Source organism: Myiozetetes cayanensis, unplaced genomic scaffold (genome assembly GCF_022539395.1).
Source record: "Myiozetetes cayanensis isolate MyiCay16 unplaced genomic scaffold, myiCay2020 scf10, whole genome shotgun sequence".
Classification (NCBI taxonomy): Eukaryota; Metazoa; Chordata; class Aves; order Passeriformes; family Tyrannidae; genus Myiozetetes; species Myiozetetes cayanensis.
The window spans coordinates 27,851,892-27,869,583 of record NW_026086605.1 but is presented as its reverse complement, the minus strand read 5'-3'; the positions used below and the strand labels follow the sequence as shown (position 1 = coordinate 27,869,583).

The following is a 17,692-nucleotide window of genomic DNA, read 5'->3' as shown; positions in this document are numbered from 1 at the left end:
GGCAATAGGTGACTTAGGCCACTCAGGATCTACTTCAGAAAACAACTTAACTAGAGTTTAACTGCGAGCACATTAGGATATCCAGCTGTGATCAGTTACTGTGGTTTTGTATCTTTTCCTAGCAATGCCTGGAGGCTGGAGGGATCCTCTGTGCGAGCTGTCAGACTGCCCCAGTCAGTTCTGTGCTGGGTGTGTTCCTGCCCTGCTGTGCTCTGCAGCACAGGCCTCTGACGCGAGTGACAGCGTGGAACATCATCTCGCTGCGCGGCGGCAGAGCAGAGCTCTGTCTACAGCAACTCACAGAAACAAATAGGAAACAGGATTTCCCCCAACAGGCGTCTGATTTTTTCAGAAATGAACCGTTGTAATGGGATGTACAGCTGAGCAAAGCCCGTGATTTATAGTGAATGCCTTCAGGCTTGACAAACGTGGCAGTGGGACCTCTAGCTCCCTTCACCTGAGCTGGTTCCCTTTTTCTCTCAGTATTTACTAGAAATAATGTTGTTGTTGCCATTTTGTGCCGGGTGGGTTCTGGTAACTGCCAGACCACAAAACTTTGAGCCTGTTTGTTTGCCACAAATGGTATCAGGTTTACGTGCTCTCCACCCTCTAGGGAGCCAGGAGAGCTGGCATTTGGCTCCTGCTGCAGCCTCAGAGAGATGCCCTTTCAGGAACTCAGCTCTCCAGACAAAAAGTCTCCCTCTTCACATGAGAGCATCCTTGAGTGAGAGCATTGCAGCATGTTTTAAAAGCTCAATCTGTCTGGAAATTTTCCAGTCAGTCCCTCACCTACTGCTGTCGTCGTCCTCCTCTCCCCCTCCCTTCTTAAAGCTTCCCAAGCAGATCCATATCATTAATATTTCAGTATCAGCTGCACACAGGCATTGGCTACACTGCAGCACACTTCATCAATAAGAGCCAGCGAGGGCTGTGAGGTTTGCCACACTGCCTTCATCCAGTGACTGGGAGGAGGGAGAGCAAAGGCAGAGCCTGGCAGAGGAACAGAGTATCTGCCGAGGGTAAGGCTGCAGCTCACGGTGCCAGCCTTGAGGTGCTTTTTGCTGCCGTCCCCCGTTCAGATCATCCCAGATAATACCTTGACAAGCAACGAGAATGGATGTCTTTAAGAAAGGTTTCTCCATCGCTAAAGAAGGTGTGGTGGCTGCTGCAGAAAAGACCAAGCAGGGAGTGACAGAGGCTGCGGAGAAGACTAAAGAAGGGGTAATGTATGTAGGTAAGAGAGAACTAGTTTGAATCTTCCTTTGAGCATGAACAGCTGCATAGATTGTCTCTGGGAAAGTCTGGGGAAATTATATTATGGCTGGAGCTGGGGAGTGAACAGCAGGGAGGTCTGGATCACATCCTCAGCCCCAAGCGGAGTTGCTTTGTAAACATGGGGCGCCACAGCCTCCCCGTGCCTCAGTTTCCCCAGTTGTAAATTAGACACAGAAAGGATCACTACCATAGGGGAGACAGAATGAATGTAATGTTAAGGAGCAGATGCTCAGGTGTAAGGTTTCTGTTAGACCAGTCACTGATTGTTTGCAGGGTGAGTCAGACACTCTCCAAGCATCTGAGCACTGCTGGTCTCCACCTCACCTCCACACTGAGACATGCTGAGGAGGTCCCTGAGAGGAGCCAGCAGTGTTAGCAAGAGGGGATTGCAGGATGCATCTGTTTCCCCACAAACAAACAGTTTTATCCTGAAATCCATCTCTTCTTCACCCACCTATTTCGTTGCCCGTGCACACATTAATCTTGCTTTACAAGAGACGCCCAAATTCCTTTTTCCCAAAGAATAGGATCTGGGAAACAGCACGCCTGGTGTCCTGTCTAGAGACCTCTCTCACAGTTAATGGGCTGTTTCAGAACCTCTCCTTTCAAGGTCACCCTCGAAACCCACTACCTTCATTATCTAGCAAATGCAATTATATGGCTGGATGGTCAGATATTCCAGATAATACAAAATCTACAGAGTCTTAGGTTCCCAAGACTGATTACCTTGCTGCTGATTACTGTGTTTCACACAGCTTTTTGTTTTTGCTAGATGTGGAAAAGAAGGTTTATTTTAGTTGGAATGTTTACATGCACATTCTTCCTGCTATCATACTTCAACATCCACAGCTATACTTAGTTACTATATTTAAAACAGCTCAATTGACAATTGCTTCAGACATATATTTGTACATTATAAATGAATATAAAATTTGTGTGTAGCAGGTCTGGTAATGTCTTCATCCTGAATTTTTAAATACTTAACTATTGGCATGCTGGAAATGAAGTTCACATTTCAGTTTGAAGCTGCCTCACAAGAAAAAAGGTAAGCAGCATCCCTATAAACAATTAAACTAACTACAGTAACTGAAACACCAGCCAGTGAAATGTCACGTATGGATGTCACATTGTGGCATCACTATTGCTCCACCTGCTTCCAGATTGGAGTCATGTCGGGGTTATTCAGAGTTTTTATACATAATTCCTCACATTGTACACCCCCATACTGTGACCTGCTTTTCAGGTAAAGAGTCTCTTTATGAGATTCTGACCTTTCAATAAAGTTTTCTACAAGCCTAAAACTAAAAAGCCTTAAAACCTTAATCTCTGAATGAGGATCAGATAAGGATCAAGGTGAATATTAACTATTTTCTCCTTTTATTGGTTTGGTTTGGTTTGGATTGTTGGTATAGTGCCGGTTCCTGCCCTGTCATGCACTGCACAGGGCTTTGCCTTGGGCTGATTCAGTTCCTGTTGCATGCTAGGGGAAGCTCAGCCCTTTGGGGAAAATTCAGTGTTTCACAGGCAGGAAAAGTCAAGGCCAGATGCTGATTAGCTCAGAAAATTAGTTTTTTCAACTACCAGGGAAGGTGGAGGCATGGTATATCTGCTAAAACCGGAATGATTAGTATGTTGTTCACACTGCCTTTTTTCACCCGTGCCATGTGAAGGGTAAATCTCAGACCTGAACTGTTCTTTCCCTGCTCCTTCCCTTGCAGAGCCCTATCCCAGCAGCTTCATCTAGAGCATTAGGTGACAAAACCTGAATTTTTGGATGCTAGGAGAAAACAATACTGCATCAAACCTTGAGGGTCTTTTCAGAACATCAGGAAAGGGAGGAAAATCCCCATAGCCTAGGATGGATGAAGTGGTTCCCTGACTTTTATTATTTGTGCTAACTCATTGCCGACTCTCCAAGGAGGATTCCCGGTGTCTGGGCACAACCCCCACCTCTGGTGACTCACTTGCTGCTGCCCAGGAGAAGAAAATAATGCTCGTTCAGAGGCACCTGCCTGGAGCAAACAGTATCATTGAGGCACTGTGGTCAGCTCGTCCCTCCCCTCAGGTCCAAGCAGGTTCCATGAGCCATGGCAGAGAGGAGAAGCCTCCCTCCTGTGCTGGCACTGCAATGCGGATCACAGCCGGGCCGGCCCGAGGTGCTGCCACTGCCAGGGCAGTCGGGGCGTGGGGTGCTCCTGCCCTGCCATGTGGCTTCCTGAACAGGCAGGGTAGGGAAGAGGGGGCATGAAAAGAGGGATAAATCCTTTACTGTGGGTCACCTTTGCACTTAGCTGAATCACAGTCTGCTCTCCAACTTGTAACAGCCTCTGGGTACACCAGAGTGGCCGGGGATCCCTGCACAGTTAGCGTGGATCCAGCAGCTGGTTCTTTTTTTGTTTGGTTTAAAAAGGGGATAAGTGATGCTGAAGTTAATTAATTAACTTCATGCAAAGCTGCATCAGAGTATTGAGTATAAGGTCATTAGTACTGTTTAATGCTATAATTCAGTAAGCTTTAAGAATGCACTTCTAGTTTTCCAGAATGACGTTCGTCCGTGTGTGTCGCGGAAAGCCCCAACTCACCAAACTCTACTTAAACCAAGTGACTCCTGCAGGACTTAATGCCCATCATAATATCCCTTTCCACTCTGAACCTTCTCCCACTGCACAGCGTTCCACCACCTCAGTCCTACCCTTAACGTGCCAAAGCTCTTACAGATGACTCACAGCACTCAGAAGAGGCAGGGTGCATGAACTTTTAATTCTGTGTACAGAAGCTGCAGGCAGGGACTAATGAGTGAAATGAGACTGAGCATCAGGTGATTGCTTTCTGATTCAACAGATGCGGGGTGCCGGCAGGAGCGTGCGCCGGAAGGTCAGGTTTCATGCGGTGCATAATGGATGTGAGCCTGAGTCATCGGGCGTGGCTGGGCCGGGAACGGGAGGCGAGCGCTCCCCAGGCTGCAGCAGGGACTCTTCCCAAGTGACATTGCTTCCGTGGCAAAAGGGATTCGGATGTTTTTCTTCTCTCTGCATCCCTCCTTTCTGGAACTATTTCTGATCAGCAAATATAGCCCCCCACCCACTCCCCTCCCCATGTAAAAGAACTGAGCCCAGGTAGTCACCTTAAAAGTCTGGTAAAAAATATATAGAAGACAGAAGTCTCACTAAGTGTGTTTACTGCAAAACTGAAACACATGGAAAGCTGCAGCAAATCAGCTACTTTGCTTACCTATCAACTGCTCTTTGACCAAAAACAACAAAGAAGGGCTAAGCTTGAACATCTGCATCTGACATGAGACAATCTTGTATGTCAGATGAGTATTGTGGCAGTGTTTCATAGGAGAGGCACTGGGAGGGAAACCAAAGCAGGATGGTGTCTGAACTGAACTGTGTGTGTTTGGCCCACTCAGGAGCTCACATTCATGGCTTGAGACTTGCACCTGCTCTGTTCACTGCTGTGCTTCTGCACGTGTTTGTGTATCACAGGCATCATTATTAAATCCAGCTCACAGCAGTGCACATGTATCACATGCACCACTGGGAACTGCAGTTTACAGCAGTAACAAGTATAATAAAGTACAAAGATTTCATCTCTTCAGTTTCAACACAGTTCAGGAGGGTGGAGTGAAATGTTGAGAGTATATTATAGTAGAACAGTTTTGTTCTGCCCCAGGCAACAATTACCATCACCAAAATAAATCAACAATCGAGAATAACATTCAATAATATGTAACGTGCGTCAGGCAGAACAGAGCTGGGCTGGATCTGTTGTTATCAGGGCACTGCACCTGTTTTGCTTTTCAGGTTGTTAATGAGAAGGAGATGTGATTTGTAGCTGGTTTCTCCCACCACACCCATGGATGCTCCACTACCATGGAGTCAAAGATCTGCCTGGTTCTCTATTTTTATCATTTTGATGGTTGGCCACAGAAACCCTTTTGTTGTATCAGTATGGGAAAGTTGAAGAGAGCCTGTATAGGTGCAGATAATTTAAAAAATACAGTGAGGTGGGACCAGTGGAATGTTTTGGCACGTGTTTTTTTAAATTGTAACAGAGATAAGTTCGATCCTTTATTTTTTCAATGTGTAAAGCACCGAGTTACTTTGGGGGCTGCCCATCTACCATATGATTTAGCTTATCTGCTGCAGTATAAAGGTAGAAGGAATATATAGCTGATCACTTGAAGCGTGGAGGAAAATCACAGAGATTAATTATTCCTTAGGGCTATTTGTGTTGCAAACTGAATGCCTTCACATCCTGTTAGCTTTTCTGCCTTGAGAACAGCGAGATAAATTACGATGTAAGTATACATATGGTGTACTTTCATAATTTGAGATAAAACCATCTGCATTCTGTGTACTGCTGTGAGCAGGCACTTACAGCCGAGGCACTCAAATGGGAATCTAGTTAGTAGGTGGGCAGTTGTTCTGTAAATTCAGCTTTAAGGTTCGCAAGTCTTTGAGAAAACAGAATGAGATTTTAACTGACTGCCACAGCCAAGTATTCTGCTGAAAGGCAGGAGAGAGTCACGGATGTGACTCCTTGTCTTACGAGACTGAAGCAGGTGAGATTTTACCAGGTGACTTAATACACAGTCATTTTTACAATTAGCTTAATATTGATTTGCCACTGTTTAACTGTTCTTTTAATTTTGGAAATATTCCAGGGACAATTTTTCATACTCCAGCATGATATAGTCAAGATTTTTCAGGTTTAGGCACCTCCGGATAATTTGTTGTTGAAGTTCTCCAACTCCCAGCACAAAGGTACTTACTGACTTTATTGGGGAGGGAAACTGGTCTCTTTTTCTGGCTCTTCAAATGGCTTGTGTGTGAGCAGGAGGTGCCAGCAAGCACTGTAGCTCCCTACTGCACTTGGTAAGAACAAACAGCCGTATGTGCCCAGAAACCACGGGTTTCTTAGCCAGGTAGCACTGATGGACTGTGTTTCCTTTCACAGGCACCAAAACCAAGGAAGGCGTGGTGCAAAGTGTGACCTCAGGTAAGAGCACAGCCCTGAGAGAGATGTGGGAATCTGTGATGGTTTGCCAAATGGGAGGTCTGTGGGCAGCACCACTGACGTGTGACCTTCCAGATGATGAATGGAGGATGCTTGCCGGGAGCAATGGTTCAGGGTCTGGCATTTGCAGTGGACATGGATGGGAGAAAATATTTCATCAGGATAGAACAGGTCAAAAAAATCCAACAAAGGTTACTTGGCAGACTGGGATGATTCACAGCAATTTAGACGTTTCACAAAGTCAAGTGCATGCCCAGCATGCAGAGTTCCTGTTGGGCCAAAACTGTGGTCTTTGGGAGACTCCTGTCAGGCAGCCACAGAATCAGGAACCCAAAGGGTTCCTTCTAGGACCCAAACTCCAAGGCAGAGCAGCCATATGGACTGCCTTGAAGGGAGATAAATGGATCCTTTCCCTGGAGAATTTAATAATGATTACTTTTTTCTACCCAGGAGTATTAAATCAAACAGAAAGTACCCAGGAAGAGGTCATGCACAGTCAGCAATGCAAAATACCTCAATTGCACTATTGTCTCTTAGTATTTGACAGTGAATTTTTCATTCTGACAATGAATTTTTCATTCTGCAGTTGCCCACAATGACTGACAGGCTGCAGTGCTGCTCTGAAGAGCATTTTGAATCAGATAAAACCTCTCACATCCATGATGTAAATTCAGACATGATCTCATCTAAAAAAATCCAAACAAGGACTGTACAAGGGCCAATTTCTTCTCTTACCTCAGTGCATTCATGTTATTGTCCCAGGGAATTTTGGCAGCCTTTTGGCAGTGTCTAGCTCACTGACTTTCTGCTTTTGTTGAAACCCCAGTTGCTGAGAAGACCAAAGAGCAGGCCAATGTGGTGGGAGAGGCCGTAGTAGCCAGCGTGAATACAGTGGCAAACAAGACTGTAGAAGGAGCAGAGACCATCGCGGCCACTACAGGAGTTGTAAAAAAGGTATGTTTGTTTCTTTGGTGGTGTGCAGGACAGAAGTGTCCCCTTTGGATTACACTTAAAATACCTTGAAACATTTACAGTTGATGGTTTTAATTATTTAATGAAAGGCTTTCAGCGTTATCTGCTTTGGTATAACACTTCATGTTATTCTATAATGCATAATATAGTCACAGAATCATTTAGTTTGGAAGGGTCTACTTGAGATCATCTAGTCCAGCCTCCTTGGGACCAATGAGAGAGGACTGTGTCCAGCTGAGTTTTGAATATCTCCACAGATGGAGACTCTCCAGTATCCCTGGACAACCAGTGCCAGTGTTTGACCACCCTCACAGGAAGAGAGAGAAATGTTTTTTTCTGTTCAAGTGGACACCTTAATCAATTTGTGCCCATTACCTCTTGTCCTGTCAGTGACCACTGCTGGCAGGAGTCTGACCTTTCATTTTCTTATGAATGTAGAAAAGCATTTTCCCCAGGGACTTGAGCAGAAATGCAGCTGGGCTGCAGTGAGCACCTGGATGGAGTCAGAGCTCTGGGATGTGCAGGGTGGGAAGGCACAGGAGCTCAGCACTTGCCCTCACACCTGTGCTGTGCCGTGCTGTGCTGTGCTGTGCTGTGCTGTGCCGTGCTGTGCTGTGCTGTGCTGTGCTGTGCTGTGCTGTGCTGTGCTGGTGGGATGCACAGGCTCGGCCCCGGCAGCTCCGGAGGCAGCAGAGGGCAGCAGCAATTCAGGCACGGCTCGGTCACAGCAGAGAGCCTGACCCTGCTGCTCTGCTTCCTGCTGGTTTTGACAACATCCAAGCACTTATTGATAAAGGCCATGTGATCCAAACTGTGCACAGATTCAGCCAAATGCAGACAAGGCATCTTCTGTCCTCCCGCTTAATTTGGCAAACTGGACTGCTTCGAGTGAGGGGATTAAGGGTCATGTGAAGGAGCAGAACAGTTCCCTGGATGAAGGCAGTGTTGATCATTAGAGAAGATGCTTTCCCTGGGTGGTAGCAAACAGCAACTATTTGTACAGCACATGGGGCTAATACTTGGCAGCTCTTGGGTAAGCCCAGCTCTTTCCCCTGTTCAGAGAGCTGTGTTCACTGCCGTTGATAGCCACATGAGCTAGATGAGTCACAACAAACCCAAACCTGGAATCAAAGCAAAGCCAGGCTGGCCAAAATTGTTTTAATTGTTCAGATAGTCGGCTGATTAATTTCCTGACTTGCACGTAAACACATTGTGATGTGAAACAAAACTTCTACACTCCATATAAATCCTGGGAGAATAGCCTAACAAAAGAGGGGAACAGCAGCTACCAGTGACGCAAAATGTCCTCCTGAAAGCATGTGAAAAGGGCAGATACAGGAGTTCTGCTAAGCCCTTGGGATAAGATTAATCTCTATTCCCACAGGGAATAGCAGTTAGGCTGTAGGAGCAAACAGTGATTCCTAATTCCATGGGGCAATAACACCCCCTCCAACCTTTTGGCTGACCTGGTACAGGGTGATTGACCCAGGAGAGTGAGGAATTTGCTGACAGTAGGAATCCATCCTGCAGATATTGGACTGTCTCCCCTCTGGCAAGGACTGAGCAGCAGCAATCCTGTTCCCCTTTCCTCCTAAGTGAGAGCCCCACCTCAAAGACTGACAACTACAATTTACAGCTAATTTCAGAGCTTGAACCAGTGAATGTTATCTGTTTCCATCCTTGTGAAGGTAGTCTCTTAGAAAATCAGTGATTCCTTCACCCTAGTAGAGGTTCTGGGTTATGCAGACTGCAGAGAGTTTTTGGAGGGTTAAAGCATTAAGCATTTGCACTGTCATTCTGGCATCTTCCATTGATGTCTGACTGCTTAGAGTTAAAATGGAGATCAATCAAGGAATAGAAAGTTAGGATGTGTCACATGCCAAAGGGCAGACTAAATGGAACCAGGAAACTCCTTTGGACACAGCATCATGGTGTCATGCCAAACAGCAGAGGTGGGCAGCAGAATGAAAACAGGAGGAGAAAAACAAGGCAAAGTCACAGGAGAAAGGAATTCAGGAAAAAATATTTGTTCCTGTGAAAAAGGGGTCATCTATTCTACTGGTTTAGCTCAGCTTAGGAGTGCAAATCTTTTATTCGTGCTCACTCACCATACTTTAGCATCGAGCTAGACACGGAAGATTGAGCTCCATGAGCACACCGAGTGCCTCCCAACTGCTAATGGTTAATTGCCTTGGAGCCAGAGCTGCTCCTGAGGGAGGGCCCTGAAAGGGTTTATAAAGGGACTGTGCTGGGCTCTCGGCACCAGCTGCTTTTTCTCCAGATCTGCTCCTCTTGTGCTGCACAGTTTGCTAATGGAGACATATGCAGAGCCTGTCAAGAGCAGCACCAGGCACTGTAATGCCTGTGGGAGACCCACTGAAGATACACTGAGAGTGATAAGTTAAAGCTTTTAGACGTTTAAACAGTGAATACCTACTATTATCATCTTGCAGTCCTGGGGTCCTACACAAGGCTTTCAGCCCTTGAAGTTTGAGGGAGCTGTTATATCCAGTTCTGAGACTTCTTTGTGTTCCATCCTGTCCTCCTTTCTAATTGCACAGAGCAGTTGCTAATGCCTTATTTCGGCTTTCAGCTGTCTCCAGTGCTGTTCCCTGCTGCCTTTACAGAGGGGTTGTTCAGAGCACCAGGGATCTGTGTGAGTGCCTGGCACTGAGCAGTGCAGGAGGGTGACTCGGGTCTGGGGAGCCAAGTGGCCTAGGAGGCATGTCCACAGCTGAGCTTTCCCAGTATTAATATCAATTATGGAGAGCTCGTTGACATTTAATCTGCGCGTTTGACAGCTGGCATGGGCGGCAGGAGAGGGGAACTCGAAGGATTCTGAGTTAAGTTTTGCTCATGACAGCAGCCATGGGTTGGTTCAGTTCTGTGGGTGTGTCACATGGTGAGTTGGGTCATGGGAAAGAATTCAGCCCTCTGTTGGATCATGGCAGGCACTGAAATGTGGGCACACTGAAATGTGGACATGGGGCAGTTGGCAACCTGCTGCTCCTTGCTGTCCTTGGTGGGAGCACTCAGAGCCACGCAGAAGGAAATGAGGTGGGAGTAACCCTACGCCTATGGAGGGGTGCCAAGTACCAGATGAGAACAACCCTGAGTAGTGTTGGCATCACCTGATAGGGCTTTGGCACTGACCTGGTCACTGCTCAGTGAGTGCAGGAAAGTATTGAATGATTTGGGTGAGTTTTTAAGTATTAACTAAAAAATATGTAAGTTAAGAGATTATAAACTGACTACAATATTTCTGATCCACAAAGGAATGAAACCCATCAGTAATGTGTTCTGTCTGTGGCTCTGCACCCATCCCCATCCCTGGGGTGGACATTAAGAGGTTCCAGTGAGATAACCACCCACTACATATCCTGTCTTAGAAGAGGATTAATTCTTCGTCTGCATGACGCAGCACAGAGCTTGCTGCAATGCAGACACCGCGTGGCTGGGAACGAGGGCATGTGCGCACACACGCTCACAAAATGTCCCTCAGGGAGTGGAACAATTTCCCCAGTATGATGCTTCCCTACGCCCTCCACCTAGATCTTCCCTTTAGATCTATTTGTCCTGTCAGTTTTTATGGTTTACGTGTCAGCTCGTGACTCTGTCACTTTGAATTGGGTTTGATCCTTCTTTTATTTCGCTCCATTAATTACCGGTGCAGTTGTCAGTTATGTGCATCCTCTGGGTGCGCTCGCTGGATCACTGCGTGAGCCGCACCCACACCGGGGCTCGTCGCTCTCGTACCAGCTGCACATTTTGGATGTGAACGCTCACGGCCTTAGTTCTGCTCACTCACACCCTGCAACGCCACCGAGGCCAAGGCACTCGCACCGAAGGAACTAGAAGCAGAAACTGAGTGACCTCCGTGTTCAAGTTAGTTTGGGTAGGGCAAGTGCCACTAGGAGAGAGAAACCAAGGGCATGTGGAGAGGCCAGCGAGGGCAGAGCTGCTGAGCAGGAGGAACAGGGAAATCAGCAGCTAAACTACCTTAAAATTAGGTAGAATAAGTAGTTGCAACTCTTCCCCTTGACATTCAAGCTTCTCTGTACTTGGTTGGTGCAGTGATGCATCCCGGTATCTGTCCACATCTCATGGAGCAGGGGAGACTGCAAAAGCAGTGTGGAACAGGGTATTCTGCCTCCAGGTACTTTTTCTGTGCTTCCTTCTCAGTTCTCATTAGTGCATCCAGGCATACATTTTCCCATGAAAAATAGCTGAGTTACTGGCACTGGTGAAGCCTTAAAATCTACAAGACCATGTGTTTGCCTCATGGCTCAAGGCTGTGCCGCAGCAATCCTGTAGGATACATTGTTAAATGTGTATTATTTCTATAAGCAGTCCCAGGAAAGTGTCAAGAGAGTCTGGCTGTGTGAGCTGGATGAAAACAAAGCCCTCCTAAGAGTCTGTCTGGATTTGCAGGGTAAGACAGGACTCCTGTGTGCCCGTCTGTCTGTCCTCTTGGTGGGTCCGCTCTAGTCACGGGTTGATCTCTTGGAGCTGTCAGCATCACTCCAAGCACATTCAGCCTGAAACCTGCACAGCACAGCCTGTCCATAGGACCTGTCAGGTTGCCTGAGGGTTTACGAGGGAGTGGTGTGGGGAGACTGCCAAGAACCATTGTGTTTGCTCCAACGCCCAAGGTCAGGAGCACCACAGGAGGCTGAACCTCTCTGCCTTATGCAATTGATGTCCCATTGAGGGCTGTTAAATTTGTAGCAGATGGGGCTGCCAGTGAACCTCTCTGGCTTTACAGCATAATAATAACAAAAATAATAATAATAATAATAATGAAATCTTGCTCATCACTGAATTTTTTTGATATTTTAATGAGTCATATTCCAGCATCCAATATTGGATGTTATATAAGGAAGATAATACTAATAGCGTTGTTTTTGTCCGAATTTTTGGGAACAGCAAAAAAGCCCCACTGGCTTACAACGTAATATAGATAAAAATGTAAATTCCATTTTATATATGGACTTGGAACATACAATCCAATTGCTACGCTGAAAAAGGGAATTTCATAGAACCTGGGGAAAAAAAGAAATCTGAAAAATCAAAATACAATTAATTATTTTTCACTATTTCTGGGTTTTCAAATCAGTTTAAAAACTATTAAAATATCTGAACTCAGAAGCCTGTAGTATAGTGTATTTAAGATCTCTTAACATTACACAGGAATATTTTTATAAATGGTAGATCCTAATTTGTTGAGTTTTTCATTAGTGACAGCTGAACGTACCTATGTTTCATAACCTTAATGAAATATTGTTTTTTATATATATAAATCTTCTATAGTGTATACATTTTATATAGGAATATATTTTTCTATTCTTAAAATATTTTTAAAATTGTGTGATATTCCTGTAAGAAATTCTAAGGTCTTTTGTTTCACTTAACTATTATAACCTTAATTAAAAAGTCCTTCACTTAACTATAAGTCCTTGATTTTTCACTCTTCACTAGCAAAAAGGATTCAGCTTCTCCCCCAAAAATAGAAGAAAACAGCCCATAGCAAACTGATTTTTTTTTCATTTAAAATACTTATTCTAAGGCCAGGCATAACTTCTGAGGAGATGAAATCTTCTTTCCCTTTAAGAGCAGGTGGATGGACCATTACTAATTGCTTCATGGTTCCAACATGCCTTTCCCTCAGAAAATCTTAGCCCTTTTAATGAGCAGATGAACAGTGAAAGGAATGGCAAAACTCTTGCTGTCCCCCAGAGAAGCTGCATTTTCACCCTTGCCCAGCGTTGTGCTGTGGGTCAGCGTTAGAGCTGGAGCTCGTACCCAGGGATCTCTGGCTCTTTGTCCAAAGTGAAGACCCTTCCATCACATGGTGCTCCTCTGTGTTCCTGAGCAGTCACTGCAATCCCCAGCCAGCTAACACCCAGCTGAAGAATGCAGCCCTTCCTCATCTCGGGATCGCTATTCTGGGCAGGGTGGGAAGCGCGTGAGAAAAAGGCTGTGAGGCGACATCCCTAACATGGCCTGACACCTCTTCATCCTGCAATTGTGCTGGTTCCTCCACCAAAGTTTAGAAGTACTATCCAGAAGCATGGTCGTTTCCCTTTCTAAAAATAGACAGTTGATTTTTATCCTTCTGGAGCAGAGTCTTGGCAAGGAGAGCACGATTTAAGGGATATAACAAGCAGCACAGTAGCTGAACGAGGATTCTTCAGCCCATCTGTCGCTCTTGGATGCAGTGTCCTGAGGCTGGTCCTGGGAAAGGTATCCCTTTTCCATGACTCTGTCCACGTCTAGCACAGCTGAGCTCCCTGCCCACAGGAGCAGTAAGTGGTCATACCCTGTAGAATGACGGAGTGCACTGCACTTTTCCTTGTGTTTCTGTGAGCTGTCCTCTGGTTTTCCCAGCGCAGCTCAGCACCTCAGGCGGTCGCCTTTGACTGACCTTCATGATTTCACACAGCAGCTGGTAACTCCACCTGCAAAACACCTACGAGACACCTGCTGTTGCAGCTGCTGTCAGCGGGTTGCACTGCAGATTTCTTTCCTTTCCACCTCACAGTCAAAAAACCTGCTTGTAAAGCTTCAGAGTACCATTTGAGGCTATTCACCTGCTTTGGCCTAACGCACGCTGTTGAGTTATAAGGCATAGTCCTTTTTATATGCACGTGAAGTCTTTTCAAGCCACAGGCTGGATCCTGAGGCTGGATGAGCCTGCATAAATTCAGAGTAGTGAGCTGTTTGCTGACTGCAGGGGAGTTGCATCTCTGAAAGGCTGTGCTGAGTGGCTCCATCGGAGCAGTGGCCTCTCCGCAACAGCCGCGGTCCCTGCTGTGCTGGGAGAGCCTGGCTTCCATGATGTGCACAGTTTGATGTCATTAACTTACCTGGGCTTACTTAAAACATCTCAAGCCAACAATGCAGTGCAAATTAAGGGCACAGTCCTTAGGAAAGGGTAGTCTCACTGTGCTTCTCATCTGGAGACACCCCAGTGCGTGGTGCTCTCCATAAACAAACTAATCAACTCTAGTCTCAGCAGGGAGGTGAAGGGAATGTCTGCAGCTGTGACAGACATCAGTACTGCAGCTCATATTTTGGCTATTTTCTGGTTTTGGTGGATTGATCTCATGGTAGCTTACATGGAGAGCAGGAAGCCCATAGGTAAGACAAGCAGCTTGCAGTGCTTCCATCTCCTGGCTCTCCTTCCTGCCACAAATGGACCTGACGTCCAATTTCCAGCTTAAATTTTCATGGGCTCTACCTTGTATCTATGTAACTGTCTATTTTTCCCTTTTTATTTCATATCACCTCTTCTTCCATAATTCACTCCCAAAAGCAGCAGGAGTGCTCTCCTAACGATGAGAACAGTTGTGACTGAACAGGAAAAAAGGGCATGTGTCAAAATTAAGAGTGGAGTTCTCCAGACACACAGAGCATGAAGTTCTGTTTACAGGAGGTTTGGCAGGGGCATTTGATTTGTACTGCATCAACAGCAGCACCAGGGAAGGGGGTGGCTCTGTGTTTCAAAATTTTAAAATTCAAATGATAACTCTGCCCTGCATGCAAAACTGACTTTCCCTTTATGTAATATGTGTGTCTCTGGTTCCCTCTGTGTTAGCCCTGGCTACGCCTGGGAAAAGAGTAATTCAGGGAAACTGCTGGGCATGTGTGCTCAAAGGGAACAGAGAAGCTTTGTAATTTTGAGTTGCCTGGTGATTTGGGGCTGGGCTATAGAGATCCTTCTATTTCTGCTTCCCCCTGCTCTCACTGACTGATTCCACACAGGGGCACTTCTGCTTTCTGTCCATCCACTGTGCACATCCTGTATGGTCAGAGTTTTGTCTTCTCTTCCCATGTGGCCAAATTGTGCTTAAAGTAATTGCCTGGTAATACAACCTTTTCTCTTCCTTTTGGGCTAGAAAGGAAGCTGAAAGATGCAGGCAGGTAGCTAAAAGAGCCAAAAATACCTATGTAAATACTCAGACTCAAACACAAATCCTTTGATAATGACATTCATCTGAAGCATGACATTAACACCACCACAGTACTGCTGTATCTTAAATTAGTTTTAGTCTATGCAATGAGTGCTTAGGGCAAGTAAGATAATGTGGGGAAAGGTTTGGTGAAGTCTTACTGTAGGTAAATTTATTTGTTCCTCACAAATTTCTTCACACTGAAAGAGTCAAAACTCTGGTCTCAGTGACAGAAAAATAACTGATTTTCTGTATGAAAAAGACCCTAAACCAGGTGGTAGGAAAATGAATTGCTTTTTTATAGATGTCTACTCCAACAATCTGCACAACATCAGTGGGTATTAAACAACAAAAGCAATATTAAAGCCGGTGTTTTGTTTGGGTGTGTAACGCGCAGTTACTGTCGCTCAGTCTGCTCGAAGGGCCTGTCTAAGATTAGGGCGATGACTCTGCATGTGGCAGCAAGGACAAACATCTTGCTTGTGACTTGGCAGGAGGACCTGGCAGCGCCGCAGCCGCCGGAGCAGCCCCGGGTGGCCGGAGAGGGGGCCCCGGCGCCGGGCACAGGCGGTGCAGAGGTAAGGGGGGTGCCAGGGCCCTGCCTGCCCACGGGCTCTGGGGGCCACACACGGGCTCTTTCTGGGTGCTGCTTCCCCCACCCCCCCAGAGAATTCCCCTTTGCATCCTGTGGTTATGGATCTGCCCTGTGAGGTTCTCATCAGTATTCCCACCTTCCTGAGTTATTTGGCAAAAACCTGAGCTCATCAGTTCTCGCTTTTGCCACTTCCTTTTTTTTTCTTTTGGGACCAACAATTTTTTATGAGTGACAGACTGGACAGAGTGTAAACTGCTGCCTGATTTGGGTTGATTTTGTGGGTGCACATATAATAGTTAATGCTGTCTTTTGGTTTTGTCGTGAAATGAAAGAGCTTTTTCGAGGTTGCAGCCATGCTTTAGAAGAGCTTTAGATAAAAAGTTAGATTTTTCTGTAGATTTTTCTACATTTAAATTAGTTCTTTTAATTTTTGATCTGTTCTACCTTCAATGTCCTTTTGAAGCCCTGGGTCAAATGTCAGCTCTTGGGGCCACTTTCAGCTCTTGAACAAGAATAACTTATTGTCCAAGAAGGATGCTTTAAAGGGGCAAATGCTTCTCACATGGTATTTCCTTTATGATTTCAGTCCTAAGGCCTTTGTCTGCCCACTCCACAAGTACTGCATGCACCCAAAACCCACATTTTTCAGCTTTTCCAAAACTCAGACTATTTTTGTGGTCTCAGCTTCCACCTCTGCCAGCCATCACCCCTGCTGCCAGTCCCCGAAAAGAGCCCTGCTGATCTGACTGACTCCACGGCTGCACCAGTGCTCATGTCAGACTGCAGGAGCAGACCCAGCAGCAGAAAGCAGGACACTCCTGCTGGTGCCAGCCCGGCCCCACATTAGCTCGACATCCACCATCTGTGAACTCACACCCTCGTTTTCCCTGGAGGTCTGGGTTACAGTGGGAGTGTGTCTGGTTTCCAGAATGAATGGATATTTCATTTATTTTCTGCACCACGTGTGGTCCTCGTTGTTTTGTAGCTTTTTTGTGTGCGTGGTGACAATTAGCATTGATTTTTCTCTTAATTTTATTTATATGTGTTTTCCACTGGAAATATTTAACTATTTTCCTACCTGTCTTCTCTCACAGGGTGAAATTGAAGGCGATCCATCAAGTTAGGGAATCCCAGCTCAAAAGAGACCATTCCAAGAGCATACATGGAAATATTAGCTGACACTACAACAGGAAAATCCCACTGTCCGTAGACTAACTACATTCAGCTTTGTAGTCCTTCACTTGCCTCAAAAACAGTTGTACAATATACGTGAACCAGACTCCTCTGTAAGTAAAGTGCAGGTGTGTACCGGGGTGTGTCCTTCCCCACCTTCCTCCTGCCTTCCCAACCCACTTGCTTTGCATCTTTTGGTTGGGCTCACTGGTCTGTGTCTCTCGTCCATCTGCACTGGCACTTGGGATCTCTAGGTATTGTGGAAATATTTTTTTTTTAACTAATAAAAAAGTGTTGGAACACGTTTTTTGTTTTGTCAGTTTTATTTGCACGTTTTAGATGTGGGCACTTCTGAACTGGTGCACTCTTCCTGTAACAGTGCAGTGTCAAGATACAAGGATCTCAAAACTGTAAGGGCCTTAAAAAGATGGAGGATTGTGAAAAATTGTGTTTCTGAGGTAGGCCAATACTTTCAGTCTTTCAGGGCTGAAAAACAGATATTTCACTATTTAAATACTTGTGTTTAAAGTGAGGGGGGAAAATATTGGACAAGAGGAGGCTTTTTAAAGGAATGTGAAAGTGAGGTTGAGCTCAGTTTATTCTGCTCACTACAGAGCTTGAAAACTCTATCCTGACATCTGGGTGCAACAAGCTGCTAGAAGGTAATTACAGAATGTGATGGGTACCAGCCAACCTGTGAGAT

At 45.8% G+C, this 17,692-nt stretch overlaps 1 protein-coding gene across 1 annotated transcript; it reads left to right on the top strand.

The window, feature by feature from the left end:
• Positions 1-873: 873 nt before the first annotated feature.
• On the top strand, positions 874-17,291 carry SNCG (synuclein gamma). Its single transcript, XM_050305280.1, has 5 exons — positions 874-1,234; positions 6,238-6,279; positions 7,124-7,251; positions 15,716-15,799; positions 16,911-17,291. The coding sequence occupies exons 1-5, from the start codon at positions 1,114-1,116 to the stop codon at positions 16,938-16,940; spliced, it is 405 nt and encodes a 134-aa protein (XP_050161237.1). The 5' UTR covers positions 874-1,113; the 3' UTR covers positions 16,941-17,291.
• The last annotated feature ends 401 nt before the right edge of the window (positions 17,292-17,692 follow it).

Coding starts and splice junctions, on each gene's coding strand:
- SNCG (XM_050305280.1), top strand. CDS start 1,114: ATGGATGTCTTTAAGAAAGGTTTCTCCATCGCTAAAGAAGGTGTGGTG. Junction 6,280..7,123: donor GGTGCAAAGTGTGACCTCAG/GTAAGAGCACAG, acceptor TTGAAACCCCAG/TTGCTGAGAAGACCAAAGAG. Junction 15,800..16,910: donor CGGGCACAGGCGGTGCAGAG/GTAAGGGGGGTG, acceptor CTTCTCTCACAG/GGTGAAATTGAAGGCGATCC.